Here is a 14,834-nt window from a genome sequence, read left to right as displayed (position 1 = left end):
CAGCATGATTAACCTTCACCAGTCCTGAATTTGTTTGTTCTTTACAGGAGGAATTGTTAAAAAGGAGGCTGTTAATTAGTGCTCGAAATGTTAAAACAGGCTTTTTAAAGCTGCTATTTTTATGCTTATTGTTAACCAGTTTGTTAGGGTTTATTGGGGTCAACAGGCCAGTGTTACATGGGCCTAGCAGACTGGGTGCTCAAAGATGAAATATTTGCTACTTTATGAGTTAGAGCTAACAAATATTTAAATATTATTATTTAAAATGATTGTCTAAAAGTTTTTATTGTTATAAACGACCTCTGAGAGGTTTTAACCACATTAGCTTATTCTAACACTTTCCCTTGGTTAGTAGGAGTCAAATAAGAGCTAAAGACAAATTGAGCCTGAGTCATTGAAATATTTGTATCATCTCTCATCCTCAAAGGCAGAGGTGAACACGTTTACTCTCCATATGACCATTGGACAGTTAGCGTATGTAAGCCTATACCTCTTCATGTAACAGCTTCATCTGTGTTGCTCCAATTTTTTTTCTTTCTGCTCATAAACAGCTGAACTATATGGTTCAAATAAGGTTTTTATGGTTGTGTTGATAAAATGTAGCAAGAGCCCTGGAATGATTTGTTCCATCAGACTGAAATGACACCTGATCTTTGACTTTGTGTCTGCTGGTTGTTTGTTGGCCATGTGCCACTTTTGCAGACAGTGTATATTAGATTAGATGCAGTACTGCATTTATGCTTAGGTGATTGACAAAATATTAATAATGGTGTATGTGGGTGGTGGTAGTTGTGAAGGATGTTAACTTGTGCAGAAAGGTTATGAAACAGGAAGTACAATAGTTGACAGAGCTAACAGGAAACTGGTGGTGTGGAGGAGTTTTATGTCCACCCCTTGCTGTCATTGTTCTGTGGAAAGAAAGACTCATTTCTTGATAATAGAGCTGCAGTAGCTGAGATTCTGAGACATGCACTAGTAAAGTCATGTGTGATAGTGTGGACTGTCATCAACGGTCCATATGTTTTTGATTAATTCTTCAAAGGACTGCTCAGTACAATCAGTACTTACCATAATTGCCATGACTTATGTTCATGTGAACAAACTCTGCTGGATGTGTCATTTTTTCAAATCATTAACATCTTTAACACTAAAATAAAAGTATATTTAATGGCAGTGTACAAAGCTCTTACACTCTACTTACCAAAACAATAATATGTCACATTCTGCTATTGTAGAGGCATCACAGATCTAAACTCCTATGCAATCCAACCTTGGAAAAGTGTGTTTCACACCCTCACAAAGAACAGTCACGCTTCCAAGCTCCACAGGAATTGGATTTCATGGGTGAGATAAAGAGGAGCGCGTCTGCCTGTGAGGTATGCTCCAAGGGTTTAGCACTTCTTGTTAAAGATACATCTCGGGGGTTGTGTTTTCTTTTTTTTTCTCATCCAGTGTGAATGTTTCTAATCAACACTTTTATTTGGTATATCTGTTCCAGATATCCTTTTTAATATATAATCTATAGACACTTGAAAATGGGCAGATATTCTCAGTCTGTAGGCATATCACCCAGTCAGCAAAGGGCATTAGTAACTCCCAAGTATATTTTGAATTACCAGACGTGTTTTAAATTGTGCCGCTCATTGTATTAGAGTAGATGTGATTTTCAGTACTGCTCAGCCATGTTTCATGTCTGTGTTAGTTCTGGTTGCACCAGCCTGTTGGCTCGTCCCTTTGAATTACATTGATTTTCACATCAGTCAGATAGAGTTTCTGCTGTAGTAACATATTACAGGTGCATTGATCAGAACAGCTTGAGATACACATGCACAGGGGGTGTAGAAAGGGCTCCATCATTGCAGAGTCTGCAGTGTGAAATAAATTTATTATCACATATGGAGACCATCTGACACCATCAGAAGTTGGTAAATGTGGATTTTATTTATATCTGTTCTTTATTTATGTTTTCACCATTTTCACCATCATTACAAAAATAAAGGAATTAAAGTAAAACATGGACACTAGAGATTTACTGCCAGTGTGAACAGTGAATTATAATCAAATATAAGGCCATCATTGTCTCTTAAAAATGACAGTAAAAGTACACATTTTTAACAGAAAATACATTTTATGAGAAACATAACCTGATGTTCTAATGTTTTCAGTAACATAATGAGAACATTTTATTGGTCTTAAATTGTTGTTACTGAAAGTATTAGCAGAACGCTCACTGACAATATCTGATCTTGCAATACAATGTCCTCCTGTAGCAACTACAGCACAGCATTATTGAACTTTGTTATGGTTTAGGCTCACACAGCACTTGGTTAAGGTTAGGGAAAGAAACAGGGTCTTGGATTAATATTGACAAAGTCCACAGTGACTTGAAGCCCAAAACCAACTTTCAGACATTTCACTGAAACCACAGTCTTTTCCTGACTCCCTTTGGCGACCAACTCACCAAGGTCACTGTGTTGCCTGAAACTAACCATGTGATACTCAGTGTGAACTTCAGTCTTTTGTGTCAAAGTCCTGGCTTTTATACATCCACCATCCTCTCAGGTCAGCCCTGTACAATTAGCATGCAATAAATGATTGTTCCAACACTTAAAAATCATTGCCAGGATTCTTTCCAATTGTGATTATTGACTTTATTCCATATTTAATTTAATTGGATTTTTGAATTTATTTTTTATTTCAGTAATAACTCCATACACACATGAAAGAAACTTTTACAGTAATGTGAATCTACAGCTAATCTACAAAATAACAAATAGATATCACAGTTGTATTTTAAACATTATATACCAAGAAACAGAAGTTAACATTTGTATTACAGTAACACCACATACTGAAGACTTTGGACTGTTTCTAATAAATGCTGTTTATTAAGTACACTGAGTTTACAGAACATGCAGTGTTAATTAAATGAGGATAACATTGAGTTATGTTAGAAGAGCAAATTGCATTTTTTAACTTGATATAAAATGTTAAGATACAGTGGGTACGGAAAGTATTCAGACCCCTTTAAATTTCTCACTCTTTGTGTCATTGCAGCCATTTGCCAAAATCAAAAAAGTTCATTTTATTTCTCATTAATGTACACTCAGCACCCCATCTTGACAGAAAAAACCAGAAATGTAGAAATTTTTGCAAATTTATTAAAAAAGAAAAGCTGAAATATCACATGGTCATAAATATTCAGACCCTGTGCTCAGTATTGAGTAGAAGCACCCTTTTGAGCTAGTACAGCCATGAGTCTTCTTGGGAATGATGCCACAAGTTTTTCACACCTGGATTTGGGGATCCTCTGCCATTCTTCCTTGCAGATCCTCTCCAGTTCTGTCAGGTTGGATGGTGAACGTTGGTGGACAGCCATTTTCAGGTCTCTCCAGAGATGCTCAATTGGGTTTAGGTCAGGGCTCTGGCTGGGCCAGTCAAGAACGGTCGCAGAGTTGTTCCGAAGCCACTCCTTTGTTATTTTAGCTGTGTGCTTAGGGTCATTGTCCTGTTGAAAGGTGAACCTTCGGCCCAGTCTGAGGTCCTGAGCACTCTGGAAGAGGTTTTCTTCCAGGATATCTCTGTACTTGGCCGCATTCATCTTTCCTTCAATTGCAACCAGTCGTCCTGTCCCTGCAGCTGAAAACACCCCCACAACATGATGCTCCCACCAACATGTTTCACTGTAGGGATTGTATTGGGCAGGTGATGAGCAGTGCCTGGTTTTCTCCACACATACTGCTTAGAATTAACGCCAAAAAGTTCAATCTTGGTCTCATCAGACCAGAGAATCTTATTTCTCATAGTCTGGGAGTCCTTCATGTGTTTCTTGGCAAACTCTATGCAGGCTTTCATGTGTCTTGCACTGAGGAGAGGCTTCCGTCGGGCCACTCTGCCATAAAGCCCCGACTGGTGGAGGGCTGCAGTGATAGTTGACTTTGTGGAACTTTCTCCCATCTCCCTCCTGCATCTCTGGAGCTCAGCCACAGTGATCTTTGGGTTCTTCTTTACCTCTCTCACCAAGGCTCTTCTCCCACGATTGCTCAGTTTGGCTGGACGGCCAGGTCTAGGAAGAGTTCTGGTCGTCCCAAACTTTTTCCATTTGAGGATTATGGAGGCCACTGAGCTCTTAGGAACCTTGAGTGCTGCAGAAATTCTTTTGTAACCTTGGCCAGATCTGTGCCTTGCCACAATTCTGTCTCTGAGCTCCTTGGGCAGTTCCTTCGACCTCATGATTCTCATTTGCTCTGACATGCACTGTGAGCTGTAAGGTCTTATATAGACAGGTGTGTGCCTTTCCTAATCAAGTCCAATCAGTTTAATTAAACACAGCTGGACTCCAATGAAGGAGCAGAACCATCTCAAGGAGGATCAGAAGAAATGGACAGCATGTGAGTTAAATATGAGTGTCACTGCAAAGGGTCTGAATACTAATGACCATGTGATATTTCAGTTTTTCTTTTTTAATAAATTTGCAAAAATTTCTACATTTCTGTTTTTTTCTGTCAAGATGGGGTGCTGAGTGTACATTAATGAGAAATAAAATGAACTTTTTTGATTTTGGCAAATGGCTGCAATGACACAAAGAGTGAAAAATTTAAAGGGGTCTGAATACTTTCCGTACCCACTGTAAGTCTTTCACTGAGATTTTTAAATTGAAACAATAAGGAATATGTTACAGTTGAGGAATAAAGAGATGTATATCTAAATATTTAATATCTTCTTTACTTAATAACAAACTAAACTCAGAAGTGAATATTCAGTGTTAAAGTCAGTCCCAGCTTGAGATTTTCATCCTGGCAGACAAGAGAAGATTCAGTTTATTATTATATGTTATTTAATGTGTTTCAAACCTATTATTGCTAAAGCCAGTAGCTTTTAGTAGATCACATTATTATTATCGACACAGTAACCTAATTATTACACATTAGCAAGTGCTCTCTGCTTTTCAAGGACTTTACATTGCTACTTAGCAGAATCAAACTCAGCAATATAACATTTAAGCATTTGAGCAATTACACTGAGCCATCACTCGAGAACATGCTAAATGAAAGAAAGGTTCCTTTTCTTATGGAAATAACAAATCAGGAGAGTGGTGGAAAGGATTGTTACTCGCATTTTAAAATATTTGTCTTACCATCAAATTATCCAGATTGTAAAAACAGATAAGTCCTTGTGACCTTTAAATCCCAAATATGCAAGGAGTCTTTGTCCATTATACTGTGTGCCCTGAACTGGCCTGGCAGGTTCTGCTTGGATCTGGGTTTGTGGTGAACTGGAAGGATCGGAACGACAGTGTGTACCATCTTGCCAACCACACGCCATTACAACTTAACTAGCTCATGGACAAAAAAATAGTAGAATATGAAATATGCAATGATTATGTATATTGAGTACAGATGCACTGAAACAATCGCTCAGAAAGCTGCTAAGCTTTAAGTACATTTTAAATCAAAATGAGACTCTTTATTGATTTTTCTTATCCTGCATTCATTTGCTCTATGGGGCATTTAAGTAACTTGCACTCAAATATATTATCTTTTATCAAAACCAGAGGTCATTTAATTCAGCAAAAGTCACCAATAGCATTCCACTGGTGCATGACAAATGCATTTGTCCCATCTCCCAATCCTGTGAACTCGGTCTGCAGTGGGGGTTTTGGTGGCTCAGCTCTGGGTTTCACATACTGCAGTAATCCAGGGAGGGTTAGGATAAAGCTTGGCTTCGCCTCACTCTCTGCCTCCTCCCAGATCAGATGAGATTAGGAAAGAGCTAAGGAGCTCTGGGAAACGCAGGGCTCAGAAACACTGAGGCTGAGGAGGGACACAGCAAAGCAGGTGGGCACTTCAGGATAGCAGAGGCAAGTTCACCAAGGCTGCAGGGCTGAATATTTATGTTAGGGCACATGAAGGATTCATGTGTTGTGGAAGAGAGTTTGGAGTCAATTGGACAAAGTGCGTGATAGAGAGGCAGTAGATTATTTTCTTGTCTTTCTCAGTCAGTGTGCTCTTGCCTTTCTTGGTATGTTTGGTGTACATCCAGTGGTAACAGTTTAGCTTCCAAGACTTCTGAGACCAAAAGTGCTTTGGAAAAGGCTGCTTGTAACAAAAGGGAAATTCAGTCCTTTCCACAAACACAGCTTACTGTGTTTGTGGAAGCCAGTAAGGGATCTCATCCTTGTCCCTGGATTACTTGATGGTCAGTAAATCTAGATGTGCTTTATGCCCTCCTAGTGGTGCTCATCGCTGTCACGTGAAGAAGCACAGTAAATTACAATACTGAACTGAGAAGAAAAAAGGCATAAAGAATGAAAGGAAAGCATGGAGTCTCATTGCAAAAGTGACCCATCAGAGGTAAACATGCTAACGCAGGCCATAGTCTGTAACACTGTAAATGTAGGTACACAGCCTTTTGAAATAGATGGGAAAATCAATGTTTAAACAACCTGGGTTTTGGCAATCTACATGGAAGGAAAGACCCTGCCTTTAACTTTTGTGAACATGCATGTTATGAATTCATCTGTTTTTGATACTGTTCGTGATGTGGTGGTTGAATCCCACTTGGATTTCGTTGACTCTGTCTCTGTCTTGGTCTTTTTCAGCAAGCGATGCCAAGCTGATACGGGAGTAACAGAACTGACAGTGGGACTATGTGTTAAGAATTGCCAGTTGAACTCTTAACTATCTGGCGACCCACTGATATTCTACTTCAGCAGTTTGTGGACACTGTTTTGACAATGGGGAGGAAGAAGATCCAGATCACCCGGATCGTAGATGAGAGGAACCGACAGGTCAGTGTCTTCTTATATTACATCTTATCATTATACATTATTTCTGTTGTTTTTCTGCACCGAATCCTCTGGGTAAAGACCTTATGTGCACATGTGCTGCTGTTCCTTGTCCCGGACACTGTGCTGTTAAATATTTCTCTACATTTTCTGTATGATAACATGAATCAATAGAAAAACTTAGTGTGTGTATTTCTGCTGTGGATACCAACATGTACTGTAGCTGTAGTAATTTTTTTGGTTATGTTTTGTTTTCATGTTATTTGATGTGTTGATGTTCCCTTGGATCCTGCTAAGGGATCACTCTAAAACTAGGGATTTATTGTGTTTATTCTAGATGCAAAGGAACAAAATGCATATTTGGAGTCAGAATTTTTAAAGCGTTCTTTAGAATGATGACATATTATATGGACGTGAAACTATTCACGTTCACAGGTTCAGGAACCTTCTGTGGATCCCTTACGATTTCAATCTAAAGAGCTCCTAAAGGTTCCTATAAGCCGTTTCACTTTTTAGAGTGCAGCGGTCACAGCTGGTGGCAAGGGCAGTAATTTGGGGTTAGCTGGGTCCGGACGGCACCCTGTCATTAGCAGGGTGGGTCGGTGCTAAGGACACACAGTGGCCTTCTCTCCTCACCGTCTCCTCGCTCAGCCACACTGCTGCCCACTGGAATCCCTCTCTGTCTGTCTACTCTATATATATCACCCCCAACAGCACAACAAATACCAGCCTGTCTGGAAGGAAGGCGCAGGCTGTGGAAATAGGGATGTGGCTGGAAAATAAATATGATGATGTTTATATTTGATGTTTGGCTGTCTTGGTCAAAGCATTTTTAGATAGACACTGCCTAAGCTGTCGGGTGTGCACTATCACTGGAGCCTGCTGTATATTTAGGTTCTTGTCCTCTATTTTGGGAAGTTGACTTGTGTTTACTGTTTTATCTGTCAAGTGTTTCAAATGTTTTTAGCTGTTTTGTGTATATGCACCAAGGATACACCAGCTGTCACCAAAGAGAAACACGATAGCTCTTTATCTCTTTGCACAGAAATTAATTTTTAAGTTATAATCAAGAACGAATATAGTCAGAAAATTCTTTAAAGAGGAAATTGAAAGAACAAAATTCCCTGCCAACAAACATGAACTACCCTTGGAATCACAGCAAGAACTGTGGCGCCCTTTTTTACCGCTATCATCTAATGCAGTTACTGTAATGAGATGCTACGTTCATTCAGTGACTACTGCTGTTCCAAATGTACAAACGTTCAGCTTGGTTGAACATGAACTTGGTTGGCCATCTGATGCAGCCTTTGCTCCCTAACTGGAACATCTGATACAGCAGCTCCAATATCTTGGCTGAGGAGAATTTGCTCCTCAGACATTTTGAAAACAAATTACACTGTGCTGGATACAAATGACAGAGCTGCCCCATTGGGAAAATGTTAAATATTTTACAAAAGACATACTCTTACAATGAAATAGGAGACTGAAAAATGAGTTTTTTTCTGTCTGGCTTTCTGTGATGGAAAATAAATAAGTGCTATCATACCTTTAATGGCATTTTACAGTTTGCTGGGTAAAAGCTTCTAGGAGGATTAGAATTGGAGAGCTGTTGCCAGTCAGGTTCTCCACATGTAACTCACAGCAACATAGCTTTTGCTTTGCATTCTGCATATGGCCTTTGTCTCTTGCAAGGAGGTCAGTACTCAGAAGTAACAGATTTGAGAAAATATTCCTGTGATCAGTCAATAGGCAGTGATCATGAGGCCGTAGAGACGAACTTGTTAATTTCAGGAACATTTAATAGGAAGAAGAGCAGAAAAGCACAGGGAGAGAAGTGGGCGTTTTCTACTGAACAGATTAAATATTTGTGTGAAATGTGCATATGCTTGCTGGAAACAGCACTGTAGAAAATTGTCATTCTGATTAAGAGATTCCTGCAGCATTTGGCTCAAAACCAGCTTAGTAAGTCATAAGTCTGACTTTCATCAATCAGTTGTGGATAGATTTATCTAGTGACAGTGTAAGTGACTCCTTGTTCTCAGTTTTTGGAGAACAGGGCTGTTTCAAGGGGCAGTCTGGATTAGTACTGATGTTATATCTGTTCATGTCTATGTTTATATGTTTTCAGCAGATTGAATAACCTTACACTCCTCACTTCATTAACTACTGCAATATTGCATTTGAGCAAGTACCTGAACTATCAATCACTTATGTAAAGCTGTTTCCTTGCCTAAAGTGGAAGACTTCAGCTGTGCAGTGGTGAACAAATGGAAATATTAAAATAAATGAAGTATGTAGGGTCATATTGAATATTGCAAAAAATCTTAGAGGTGTAAGAAAATGTGGTAATCAAAGGAAACTTTAAGATGATATGATGTGATATGAGTCAGGATCCCAGATCCTGTGATTTTAGGAAGCCAAGCCTACATGAATAAAGTTGACTCACTCAGGGAGTCAGCTACATACCAAAAAGGGATGAGATTATGATTAGTGTATGGCCTGTGTGGGTTTGATGGGCAATGCAAAACAGCTTTATGGTAGAATTGCACTTGGTAGTTTTGGGGAACATGGAGGTTTTAACATGACTATTATAATTTTAAATATTACAGTGCACTATAGTACAATGCTTGGAGTAATATTTAACATTTATATTTTATATCAACTTCATAGTAATTATTAGGTGAGGAGAAACATTACTCAGTTGCGTTCCCCACCCATATTTCCACTCAATCAGTAGAAATTTCCAAGTTATTACCATTTTTTAGGGGAATTCGGTTTGAAGACCTCACCCAATTTGCTCCACCTCTTCCCTTCTTCTTATCCTATATGACATATAGACATATAGACAATGTCTTCTCTTATCTCTTATGACTATGAGGTGCTGATGGTGTCTGACTTTGTGAATTTCACTGTCAGCTGCATCCTGTGTCATGCTACCACTATAGTAATAGCCTCATCTGTTGTTCTGGGTAAGAGCAGCAGCAACTAAATGCCTGAGATGAAACATAAATGTCAATTCAGTTGTGTGTCATTATTTTTATCATTGCATCTGATGTTGACAATGGACACCACATAACTCTGACTAGAGCCTGCAGCAGAATGTACATGTAATAATTGACCCGTTGATGAATATCTGAATGGTTATTTTTTTTATCCACAGGCAGTCATGGATGACAAAATAAATATAAAAATGATATAAATTGCATTATAATCAGGTTTTTAGAAATTTTTAATTTCTGCTTACAACTCTGCCACTGCACCATTTTAGGTGATTTTATGACTCTAGAACATATTGTATTTTTTGGTAGGTTTTAAGTTTAAGTTTAAAAGCATCAACACTCTTTGCTGCAGACCGTACCGTTGGCTTAGAGCATTAAATTGCTTGTGTGCATTTCCAAAATCGGCATCTTCCTAAACTCTCATTAGTTCTTCCCTCATTCATTGATATCAGGGGACATGATATTTGAAAAACACACACTGATCCTTGGTTTCTGCCTTTATAGGTGACTTTCATGAAGAGGAAGTTTGGTCTGATGAAGAAGGCCTATGAGTTGAGTGTTCTGTGTGACTGTGAAATTGCCCTAATCATCTTCAACAGCTCCAACAAGCTGTTTCAGTACGCCAGCACCGACATGGACAAAGTCCTACTGAAATACACAGAGTACAACGAACCCCATGAGAGCAGAACCAACTCTGACATTGTAGAGGTGAGTGGTACAGTACAAATTTCTTCTTGATCCCCACCTCACATCATAGTGTCGGTGCTAAAGTTGTCACTGGAGAGCTTTGACCTGACAAAAATGTGGTACTAAGTGGAGTCTTATTTATGCGAAGTCTGTCTTATTAAAGACAATGTAGGTGGTCTATCAAAACCAATACTGTGGAAGTATGACTAATATATATTGCATTCGACAACAACCAATTTTGCCTTAACACTCATTAAATGGTAGCAAAGATGTTGTTTTTGTCATTTGATAAATGAAAGTGTGCATTCATGCCAGGTCTTCCACTTAGTAGAGAGTAAATACAGAGTGCAGTGTAGAAATAACTTAAAAAAGGAAAAGAAGGAGGAAACAAAGGTCTAAAAGAGGGAATGAAATAAAGAGTTGCAGAAATGCTTAAAAAGAGGACAAAATCCTGAAACAGTAAAACATATTATTGAGGATTTACACTTAAAGTCTGTCTTTCCAATCATGGCTGAAAATCTCTCAGCTTTAGTTCTGAAAGTGCTGATGCTGTTAGCGTCCATTTGGAGGATTAAGGAAGGAAATGACTGCAGTTTGTGTTTCAGAAAGATGAATTCTTAGAAAGTGTCATGTCAGAGGACTCAGCAGAACTCGTCCAGCTGTTGCCACCATCACTGCTATTTTCTTTTAGATTTGGAAAGCCATTGCATGAATCTTTTCCTTCATGCCTGATATAATGTTACACAAGAATTAATCCATGTAATACTGGCCCTTTAACAACTTAGCTCATGGGGTAATTTCATGCTGACTTATACATGGTACAGAACAATCGAGACTGTCAGGACTTAATGTGATACAACTGGTTGAAGCTCTATGGGAAAATGAAATCCTAATACGGAATAAAGGAATTATAAATTAGAATATCTATTACATATATTCCATAAAGACTTTAATGAATGTGTATGACATACAGCAACATACATGAAAGAATTCATACAAACTGCAAATATGTTTTTGTTCCTATACAGAAGAAACATGAAAGTGGAGGATCTGTCCTGTGAGCCTTTCATGTGTATTTTGTTTTGTTTTTGTAGGAAGTGACACCTGGCCAAATGTTTGCAGTGCTGATACAAAACACTGTGATGTCAATAATATGCATGAACTAGATAAAAAACAGTCGTTACTAACAAGTTGACCCTCTAAATTTGGATAATGCAAATCATTTGTGACACTGTTTACTAAGCACTGACACACACGAGTCATAGCTGGCCTACTGCACACATCAACGTTTTCAGTGATACGGTAACATGTATCCATCCACCCAATTTGTGATGTCCCACAGCGTCATCAGTTGGTGACAGGAGCAGTGTTGCATCATGGTCTCTCAGCTGTGTTTTTCTGCTGTTTTCATTAAAAATGAATGGCCATCGTGACTCTGGTTCTGACTGTTTATATAAGCTCCTAATGCGTCTTTGCTTTGCTCAGAGCATGACTTTACTGCTCCCATCCACCCTACTTTACACACAGTGCTGTACCACATGCCAGATAACAAGTGTAAAATAAGCTAAACTTCCTATACTATGTTTCATTTCAAAATGCCTGTAAGACTTTCCATAAAAAAGGGAAGCTCTAATACTCACTTTGTTTAAAGTAAGTCCAGGCATGTTTTCCAGCTGCTTTCTTTCCCTGACAAGCACAGCTGAATGCTGAATTTAATGTCTGATAGTAGTAGTAGAGATTGTTAATGTGCATTATTGATATTGCCCTTAATGATTTGAAATAGTATATTTGTGAATTGTCCTTTTGCAAACCACAAGCAGGCGCCAGTGTTGGCTCAGTACGCCATTAGGCAGGCTTGATTTGCCTGCTTTCAGCCCTTATTTGTTTTTTCCCACAAATGTCATGCAGACAGACATGCTGGTTAAAACAAAGTCTAGAAAGTGAGAGGTTGCTCTTTTACATATTGGTCATTCCATTTGCAACATTATGCATGAAATTTGACTACGTGTAAAGTAATACCCTATCCTGCAACAGACTTCCCAAGTCAGGAGGGAGCGGCGGAAAGTGTCTTTGGATTCACTGTCACTTTAATGGAAAATGATGTTTGCTGATGGCGCAAACACAGAAACAGTTCACATTTTTCACGAGTCACATACACGGAGTCTGCACATGAGCACTTCCAAAATCCAGCACATACATCATCTCTTTGGGAGTTCAATTACTTTAAAGTTACACTGTGAAATGTAAATTCTACTTGACCAATCACCATACAGCTGGAAAATGTAAGTTCAAGGCCTTTCCCCCTTTTGCAAGAAGCCGACATAGTTATCTTCCCTTGGTGTTTATAAGGAATAGTTTAAATTATTTATTTATCTCTCTTTTTCGTCGGTCGAGCTGTGGTGATAACAGGTGACCAAACTGTCGAGAATCACAGCAGCAAACAACAAACAGTAACATAGCCATGAACAACAATAGACAATGCTGGTAATGCAGTTTCCCAAACTGTTGCACAAATCAACTTGCAAAGATCCATAACTATACTGTGGATATACAGAATACTGATTTCTTAGTGTCTTTTAATTTCTTTTGACTAAGCTATAAAAGTCTTTTACTTCAGACATATCTCCATATGGAGGAGATAAAATTGTAATGTCAATGTGAAAGGAAGGAGGAAGCCAGGAATAGTTTTTTTGTAAATGATAGTGGTCGTCCAGCTAAAACAACTAGAAAGTCCTAACTGGTCAACTAATCTCACTGACAGATTACTTTTGTCATAATAACGAGACAGATCTGTGGGCAGAAGAATTGAGTTTCAACAACAACAGAGCAGTGTCCAAGTTATGCAGAGCAGTCACTTCAGCCTGCAGAGCACGGAGATGAAGAACAATAACAAAAAGTGAAAACTGCAACACAATGAAACTTTAAACTGTAGTTGAATTGGTTTAGCTCTGTATGAGAATAATACAATCTGTGGAAAATATGTGTGAACTGGCCTTTAACAGTGTGTGTGCTGAGCTTATCTGTCCCAGAGACGTGTCCAGTCACATCCTACACAGTCTGGTGCCTGCTGTATTCTTAGCCTATAGGGCAATGTGGCAAAGACTGGCAAAGACTTGCTGCATGGAAAGAAGGGACCTTGATGGAGCTCCAACAACAAGACATCACCTCACATGTTAAGATGCTTAACGTTGCAGATTAGTCATTCATAGTGACAATGATCCAAATGGTTTTGGTGATCTGCTAAAGCTTCCTTTGACATTTAAGATGATAAGGAGACGCACACTCTCAGATCCATCAATCATTTTTTAAGGAAGTCTGCAGTGCTTCAAACATGATGTAGTTGCCTAAACCAGCAACTGTGGACCTGCATATAGCCCTATGGGCCTTGGAACAAATCCACTAGATCCTCCTTTCATGGGTCTGTGTATCCTTCTTTGCCCTCATACTATCTATTCCCTAAAGAAAACAACTTGTTTTTCATTGAGATGGAACTCCCCCATATTTAAAGATAAGCAGTGAAGCCTCCTGAGGATGGTGTGAAACATTTAAAGAAACTAGTGATCACATGATTGCTAGCAGCTGTCATCTAAAAACAACTCCCTACTCATTTGATTGTAAAGTCAAGCAAAGTTCACACCTGCATTAGAGAATGATTATGGAGTAAAATATTCCTGATGTTGAGAGATGGAAAACCTTTGATCTTTCATCTGACTTTTTTTTAAAATTTCTTCTCACGACCCTGCATTTTGCTCTGGAGTTGTGTTAACTCACTGTAGTATTTATATTTACAGGACTTTTATTTACCTTCATATACAGGTACTGTATTTTACAGTACCTGTATTTTCTTTTGCAGATGAGCAGAATGGACATCAGCACCAGCAGTTATATTGATTCAGGGCTCTGTGTCTGCATTTATTTTCACTTGACAGACATAAATTTGACTGAACAAGCCAAACACTGCGTGCATCCTTTGCCACTTTATACTCTTCAGATTGATGTTTACTAGAGCCTGGAAATGGAAACAGCTATTGAATCGAGCAGGAATTTAGCGTGTGACTTCTTAAGTGGTTGCCAGTTGTTAAAGTGGCGTTTCAATGTTGGCCAGTGGTGAAAATAGACTTGCAAGTGAGTGTTTTAAGCTTCTAATAACTACTAGTGTCTGGGAATGCAGAGGACATGTGGTGGACAGACAGTCAGCTGGTTTGTTTTGGTCTGTCAGTCTGTCCTTTTCAAGCTATGACATGCAGTGTAATGAGGAGCAGCAAAGAAATGATGGATACCAGAGAAATGATGTTATCATCCAGGCTTGCATGATGTTAGTATGATTTGTTTTTTTGTTTGTTTGTTTTGTTCAAAATTCC

General features: G+C 38.8%; 1 protein-coding gene across 1 annotated transcript in view; it reads left to right on the top strand.

The window, feature by feature from the left end:
* The window catches only part of LOC113122748 (myocyte-specific enhancer factor 2A-like), a 35,101-nt gene that overhangs the window by 10,772 nt on the left and 9,495 nt on the right, over positions 1-14,834 (top strand). The window contains exons 2-3 of the mRNA XM_026294285.1: positions 6,602-6,790; positions 10,291-10,494. Coding sequence (XP_026150070.1) covers positions 6,737-6,790; positions 10,291-10,494 — 258 coding nt within the window. The 5' untranslated portion in view covers positions 6,602-6,736. The remainder of the gene's footprint in view (positions 1-6,601; positions 6,791-10,290; positions 10,495-14,834) is intronic.

The sequence above is a fragment of the Mastacembelus armatus genome, chromosome 3 (genome assembly GCF_900324485.2).
Source record: "Mastacembelus armatus chromosome 3, fMasArm1.2, whole genome shotgun sequence".
Taxonomy (NCBI): domain Eukaryota; kingdom Metazoa; phylum Chordata; class Actinopteri; order Synbranchiformes; family Mastacembelidae; genus Mastacembelus; species Mastacembelus armatus.
The sequence above is the reverse complement of the archived record's forward strand: the minus strand, read 5'-3'. Positions and strand labels throughout refer to the sequence as shown.